This window comes from Mastomys coucha, unplaced genomic scaffold (genome assembly GCF_008632895.1).
Source record: "Mastomys coucha isolate ucsf_1 unplaced genomic scaffold, UCSF_Mcou_1 pScaffold17, whole genome shotgun sequence".
NCBI lineage: Eukaryota > Metazoa > Chordata > Mammalia > Rodentia > Muridae > Mastomys > Mastomys coucha.
Window position 1 is genome coordinate 21,398,731 of NW_022196899.1, and position 7,868 is coordinate 21,406,598.

The 7,868-nt window shown below is 45.3% G+C and overlaps 1 protein-coding gene across 3 annotated transcripts in view; it reads left to right on the forward strand.

The window, feature by feature from the left end:
• Pld1 (phospholipase D1) overlaps nucleotides 1-7,868 on the forward strand; it is a 208,772-nt gene that overhangs the window by 78,820 nt on the left and 122,084 nt on the right. For all 3 annotated transcript variants that reach the window (XM_031376479.1, XM_031376480.1, XM_031376478.1), the window contains 2 exons: nucleotides 5,072-5,262; nucleotides 6,087-6,214. In XM_031376479.1, coding sequence (XP_031232339.1) covers nucleotides 5,103-5,262; nucleotides 6,087-6,214 — 288 coding nt within the window. In that variant the 5' untranslated portion in view covers nucleotides 5,072-5,102. The remainder of the gene's footprint in view (nucleotides 1-5,071; nucleotides 5,263-6,086; nucleotides 6,215-7,868) is intronic.

The window sequence follows — 7,868 nt, forward strand, 5'->3', positions numbered from 1 at the left end:
ATGCTAGAGGTTTTGTTGTTGTTGTTTTTAAAATTGTATTTGGGTTATCTTATTAATTTTTTCATACGATGTGTTTGATGTACTTCAATCACATCATGCGTGAGGATCTCTCAGTGCCTTTTCCTCCCCTGCCTCTAGCCATGGATGCTTTACTTGTTAGTTGAACTTTGGAGTGAGAGGGTTGACTTCCTCACTACTCGTTCATGGGACCCTCTGCAGGTGTCCTCTCTTTTCTAAGCTTGTATGGCTGCTAGTGGGATCCAGCTCCCAAGGTGGTTATGGCATCGATAACCGTGTCCAATGCCTGACATGTAGGACATACTTAGCAAACGTTAACTAACACCAATGTTTACCTTAACTTAATCAGTGACTACAGCTGGCAACATTACTGTTATTTTAGCTAATATGTATTTATTATGTGAGAAGGAAAATCCCTGTTCTTGCTCTCTGTCCTGTTGAAAGATGAAAAGAAAACCCTATTCTCCTCTGCTTCTTTCACTGAACGACGAGGTTATTAAATAGCTGCTGCAAAAGTTTTGATTCTAGTATCCAAAATCAGAAAAAAAAAGAAAGAAAAAGAGCCTTGTTTAACCTCCCGATACTCATGCAACAGAATCATAGCTGCTCTTATCTGTCTGCTGGCATCATCTCTTCTTTGTACAGAGAGAGAGAGAGAGAGAGAGAGAGAGAGAGAGAGAGAGAGACAGACAGACAGACAGACAGACAGACAGAGACACAGAGAGAGACAGAGAGGGACAGAGAGGGACAGAGAGAGAGACAGAGACAGAGACAGAGACACAGAGAGAGACAGAGAGGGACAGAGAGGGACAGAGAGGGACAGAGGGAGAGAGAGAGAGAGAGAGAGAGAGAGAGAGATCTACAGTTTAGACTTACAAAGAGGTAAGATAATGAACTATGTTATTTCAAATGTGAACACTGAAGGGCAGGCGTATTCCAGAGCCGGGTAACTCAGGCTGTAACCATGGCAGCTGCTCTCCTCCAAGATAAATTGCTTTAATTAAAACAACACATTAACTAATAAGTGAAGATTTGACAGGATTGGAATAAGCATAAGCTCACCATTTGCTTTTGAAAACTAATATCAATGGTAGAATTGTGGGGTAATAATTCATGACATAATGTGGGGAACCCTATAAAGACAGTGATGCTCAAACCATGCCTTCGATTTCCTACGGTTGATGGAAAAACCTTCTTGATCTAATGCGTAAATCAGTAGACCCTTTAGGTCCCCTCCACTTCTTATTGTCTTATATTATGAATGAAGGAAATTCAGGAAGCTCTCCTGACGTGTTTCTATTAGTGTAGTGACCGTGGGTTCAGGTGACCCTCCTCACGGGATTGTATTTAAACTAGAGGACATGTCCTATTGTCAGAGAGGACAGACTTCATAGGAAAGAGTAAATATCTAGTCATTCAATCCATAAAATAAAATCAATGCTTGTGAACCTCAATAACTAAAAGTTTGTAATACATTAGAACCAGTCCCATCTGCTTTTAAAAGTCAGTCCTTCATAGAAGAGATCCTTCAATGGTTAGGAGCTTGTGGTGATTCGAATAGGATGAATGAGAATGGCCTTCACGGGCTCCGGTGTTTGAATCCTTAAGTCATTAAGGAATGGCACCACTTCAGAGGGCCAGGGAGAGGTGGTCTTGGAGGAAGTGTACCACTGGACTCTGGCCAAAGAGGTTTCAAAAGCCCACGCCAGGCCCAGCGTCTGGCCTGCTGTCTGTGGATCTGGATGTAGAACTCTCAGCTACTTCCCCAGCACCATGCCTCCTTGCCTGCCTCCATGCTCCTTGCCAGGATGGCAATGGACTAAACCTCTGAAACTCTAGTGCCTTCTTTTAGAAGAGCTGCCGTGATCATGGTGTCTCTTCACAGCAATAGAACACTGATCAAGGCAGAGCATGCACTCCTCTTGCATAAGAGTTCAGTGTCCAGCAGCCACATGGGGTACCTCACAACGGCTGGTATTCCAGCTCTGGGGGGGGGGGATCTGATGCCTTCTAGACTCCTTAAACACTCAGAGGCAATTACTCACATATGGACATACGTACACATAAGTAAAAAAGGTAAATGTTTAAAAAAAATATAAGAAGTCACCCTGACACAAGTTGTGTGCCTTGGACAAATACCTCATGATAGCAAAATCATACCTCTGAAGTAAATTACACATAAAATTAAGTAAATAAAATCAAATAAAAAAATTGCGTTAAATTATGCTCATAGTATAATAGATGCTTTATACTGAATAATCTTCTCTTCTTTGACTCTTGGTTTCTTTCCTTATTTTTCCTTCGGTTTCCATGGGTTAGCATGGTTCTTTTCTCTCAGCCAGAAAGGAGATATTTATTTTGGCTCAAGCCAATGCCTTTCTTCTACTAACCCCAACATCTAGATTAGTTTCTGTATGATAATTACATTAAAAAATATTCTGGGACTTTGCCAAAAAAGGGAGGCTATGCTGAGAAAGTTGGGAAAGTTAACCATAAGTCCATTTGATCAATAAAAATCTCTAAAATATTTAAAAATTAACAAATAACACTATGATGTAATTTCTGACTTGGTTTTTCTTATCTCCTTTCCTCTTCTCATTACCTTGTCTTTTAAATAATGGGAAGCTTGGCTCGGGGCTGGCATTTAACAAGTGGCTCTTTGTTGGATTAGGAAAAGAGGAAACAAATATTTCAGCTGTGGCCCAAAAGCAGCACCTCCCCAGTGAAAGCTGAACAAACATTAATTAGGTAATTTAGGCTGAAAAGCATTCTACCACCCACTCTCTTATTTAAATGCAAAAGGACTTGGAGTAATTCCTGGAGACAGGAAGATGGTTAAATTAGTTAAATTGTCTTGGAGGCTAACCTGCTTTATGGTATCTTTTATAGAGAGTTATGGTTTTATGGTTAAAGGACCTTGGGAATGAAATTTGTAGAGGAGGAAGCTACTGAAATGGCTTTGTCCTGCGGACACTGAATTGTTGAAAGATGTTATTTCCTGTTCGTGCCTTTATAGTCAACCTTTACAAAGGCTCGCCTCAGGGTACATCTGAATATCCACACTTGCAAGGAAATTTGCACATCTCCAAAAATTAGAAAGATAATTTGGAAATGAGAGAGAGAGAGAGAGAGAGAGAGGGAGAGGGAGAGGGAGAGGGAGAGAGAGAGAGAGAGAGAGAGAGAGAGAGAGAATTGAAAGGATGAGGAGATCCTAATAATTTGACAATGATAAGGTGTAAAAACAGATTTAAATTTCCTTACAGTCAAACAGAGGGAAAGAAAGCTGAGAGGCAGGCTAGCCAGTTCACAGGGAACTCTGATGTATACTCACAGACACAGGGCAAGCCCGAACTTCCCTCCTTCACCCTGCCTCTGCATTTCCAAACAAGGTCTCCACCAGACACAGCAGTGTCTAGGTTTTGGAGATTTGTTATTACAAGAGCTGACTAAGTTGACCCCACATGGCACACCCAGCCTCTCCGCAGAACCTAGGAGAGAATCCAGCCGGGAACTCTCCTCTCAGCGTAGTATCCTGTTCTCAGAAAGGTCAAGCCCTTGGCGGGTGTGTATGCATGTGTGCATGTGTATGTGTGTATGTGTGCACAGGTGCATTTGCCCCTGACAGGTGTGTGGAGGTCAGAGAACAACTTACTTCCAGGACTTGATCCTCTCTTTCCATCACGGATCCAGAGGCTGAACTCAGCTTGTTAGGCTTTACATGGCAAGTGGTTTTATGCTTTACATTTTCAGCCATTGCTTCTCACACACAGTGAGTGCTAATTGAACGTTTGTGAGGTACAGTAGGAAGTGGGCATGCGCAAAAGAGTTAGCCATGCGAGACTCCCAGTTTAGGCCTGACTGGATCAGAGACGACTTCTATATCGGGCGATATGGACTTTTCATCCAGCTCTAATGACAGCACCCATTGCGTTAAGCATTCCATATTTTAAACGAAAACCAAAATCCATCTGAAGCCATTTCCCTGGGCACTGATGTGCAGCGACTCACGTTATTAGGTGTCAGGGTGAAATAGAGCCAGCTTTCTTAAAAAGTGGGAGAGAAATGACAATCCTGACACCTCTGGTATCTTTAGGAGCAGGTATAGTAATCTGTTTCCTTCCAGACACCTACTCCATCCCTCAGGCAAGGTGGTGGCCAAAGCCTCGCATCTCTAAGTGGTAGTGCACTTTGCTAGGGATTCAGCCCCAGACGGAATATAGAAAGGTTATGTTACCCTAGACATTCTACTCTTTTCACGATTGCACTTGCATGGTGCGTAGAGGCCTTCTGGGTGGCACGGCTCGTCTTTGCAGTGGGAGTTCTAGGATCTAACTCAGGTTGTGAGCAAATGTCTCGTCAATGTCTTAAATCTACGTCTTTGGATGTGGCAAATGCCCTCGATTTTCTTTAAGAAAGCGTTACTTATTTTTCATATAGTATACATTTTACATGCATTATTCTTTTCTTTTTCTTCTTCCTTTCCTCCCTCCATTTCACCTTCCCCCCTCCCTCTCTGTTTTTTTTTTTTTTTTTTTTTTCTTTCAGTTTTAGACAAGATTTTTTTTAAATGTAGCCCTGGCTGTCCTGGAACTCATTATGTAGACCAGGCTGGCCTTGAAGTCAGAGATGTGCCTGCCCCAGTCTCTAAGGAGCTGTGATGGGCTGCATACCATGCCAGGCTACTTTGTATTCTGAATTTGAGCTTATTTCTTAAACACGGAAGGATATCTCCTCTGCTAAAGCATTCCCAGTCTCTCTGGTCTCTCCTCATTTAGTCACATGATAAAAAACAACGAGAGAAATGCTGGCACGTTGTTCTGTGAAGTGTTGCATTATTTTTATCCTCCATAGTGCTTTTGCTCCATGTTAGCCTACCCAGTGGGAATCGTTTGAATGCGATGCAGGAAGGTCGACAGAATGGTTCCTTGTCATACCCATGCCTCACCTAGAGTTGCTTTGCTTGTGTATGTCTCATCGCCACCTGATTTCAAATCCTGAGCTAGGGATGTCCGAAGCCCAGTGTATCCGGGTGACACCTTGTCTTCTTTTCCAGCCCCTCTGTTTTCACCCTGTCAGGAGTTAGCATGTCGCTAAAAAGCCAGTCCAGGGTGAACACGTCTACACTGCAAAAAATCGCTGCAGATATGAGCAACCTGATAGAAAATCTCGACACCCGAGAGCTCCATTTTGAGGGAGAGGAGGTGGAGTATGACGCATCTCCAGGAGACCCCAAGACTCAGGAAGGTAAGGACAGACCGTGGAGGGGTCAAGCCTTCCTCAGGGCTGGCTGGCAGAGCACAGTGATAAATAATCAGAGATCAACCCCTTCCTTGGAGACGCAGGGTCTGGGAAGCGAAGGCTTACCCAAGACTTACTTATTTTATCATTTATTTTTATTTTTATTGTTCTGATAGATCGTGGGTCTGTCACTCTGAGTGACCAGATTCCCATGTCCCCCTGCAGCTCTGCGACAGAGGTAGGCCATGCTGTCAGATGGCTTCACAGCCTCTAATTTATGGTCCTGCCCAGTACCTGGCTCCTCTGTTTTCTTGTTGTGTAGGCTATCCCAGACTGAATCAGTCCCTGGAAGGGATACAAACATCTTTTATTTTCCTCTGTCTGGGGGATTTCTCTGCAAGCTCTTTTCTGGGCTTCCTGTCACCCTGTCAGATGCCTCCCACTCTTTCTCTAAGGGATGCCTCTCAGTACAGTGCCTTTTCAGACTTTAAAAGGAGGCCTCTCTCCCCTTTAAAGCCCCATCATGTTGTCTCTGATATAATTCAGTGTCCCTTAACGCTGTCCTACCTCAAGGCTCAGTCATGGCTCCCTTGGTCCTGAGACACTCTCTCCTAAGAAAGCTCATTCCTGGGGCCAAGCAGTTCTACGTCAGCTCCCTTCCCAAAACAATCATGTGAGTCTCCTGGATGAAACCCTGGTCATCAGGCTTGGTGGGAGCATCTTCATCCACTGGGCCCCATCATCCCCATTTTAGCAGCTGCGACTCTTTCCACGGTGCCATGCTGATCCTCTCCGTCACTGGAATAACCTTTCACTTTTGTCTTTTTCAGAGTACATCCCATTCTCTTCTATTTACAACACTCAAGGATTTAAGGAGCCCAACATCCAGACCTACCTCTCTGGCTGTCCCGTAAGAGCACAAGTACTGGAAGTGGAACGCTTCACCTCGACCTCGAGGGTCAGGGCGATTTGGGTTCATCTTGTTTCCGTTTTTTTTTTTATCCACTAAGTGTCAACAAACCACGCTGACCCGCTGACCCGCTTCCCCTTTCTCAGCTGTGATGCCCTGGTGACCACTTCCAAGTTCTCTTCCCATCTCAGGAATTTACTTCCTTCTCACACACTCTTTCCATCCCCGCCACCCAGCCCCGCCCCTCACTCTCTTCATCCCTGCCACCCAGCCCCGCCCCTTGTGAGAGCTGTGCTCCTTGTTGCTGTGAGATGAGGTCTCTGTAGCCAAGCCTGGCCTTCAGCTCTTGACTCTTCTTCCTCAGCCTCCCCAGGGTTGAGAAAATGGCGTGAGTAGCCATGCTGCCACGACGTTTCTTTATTTTTATGTTGGACAGCATTTAAAGCCTGGTGAGGTGGTTCAGTAGGTAAAGACGCTTGCGGCCTGGACGGAGAACCTTAGTTTTTGATCTCTGAAGTCAGTTCGGGGGGAGTGAAGAACTGACTCCTGACAATTGTCCTCTGCTCTCCATCGGAGTGCTGTGACACCGGCATGCCCGCAGACACACAGACGACACAGAATAAGCAAATGCATGGAGAGAAACGCACAAGAAAGATCATTCTATGAATTTAACAACTGGCAAGATGTGCTCTTTCGTTCCCGTAGTCCTTTCACTTTGGCTTTTGGCTTACATCTGTCTGTTAGGTCTCAAACCCAGGACCAATGGCTGAGGTGCCTTGTTAACACATGGGAGCGGACCTGGCTGCCGGGTTCTCCCAGCATCCCTCAGTCCCTTCCTGTTATCGGGTATGATTGGCATACTGCCTGACCCTATCCTAACTGTCTCTGGCCCAAGGCCAAGCTTCCCTTGCCTGGAGCCCTTCCTTCCCTGTGCCATCCGGCCATTTGGTTACCCTCTCCTTCCCTCTCCTGACTCGGCCCTCTCCCCTCCCCCTTCTCCTCGAGGGGCTCAGATCAAGGTCAGGCTCATTCCTTGCTCTCCCAGAGCCCCTCACCCCCTTTGACTCCGCTCTCCCTCACGTCTACAGCAAACCTTCCCTTCACCATACCTAGGAGTGGTCACGTCCTTCCTTTTTACTTCTTGTTTGTTTGTTTATTTTTCATTCAATAGCCATTCTAACTGAAGGCCGCGAATAAGTCAAGGGGAGCTTTACTTCTCCTCAGGCATCTTTAGCAAGAAAATACGAATGCTACTTATCTCTTAAGAGGATACAAATGTCCAAACACGGGGCTGTAAGAGGGATCTGTATTCAGATGCTGCCCTGCTGAGAGACAATCAGGCAGGCAAACTTTCTCTCTGATTTGTTCCTGAGTCCAGTCCCCTGTAGCCTAGCTTCAGTCCCTGAAACTCCACCCTCAGTCTCTCTCTCTCTCTCTTTTTCTTTTTTTCTGAATACTAAAACAAAATTAGCATAAACTACGTCTGCAAAGCGAAGCTGGGCCCCTAGAAACACATTGGATCAGAAAATAGTCTGGGTAATTGTTTGCCTGTGGCTGCTTGGATTTCACGCAAGTCAGGCCTAGGAGTTGGAGAACCGTGACCTTTGTCCTTCAGGTTAAGAACTAGTCAGGCTACCATTGGCCTCTGCCTCCAGGCACACCCAGAATCGTAACCTTTGGTCGGCAGTCAGTTGACGCCCCC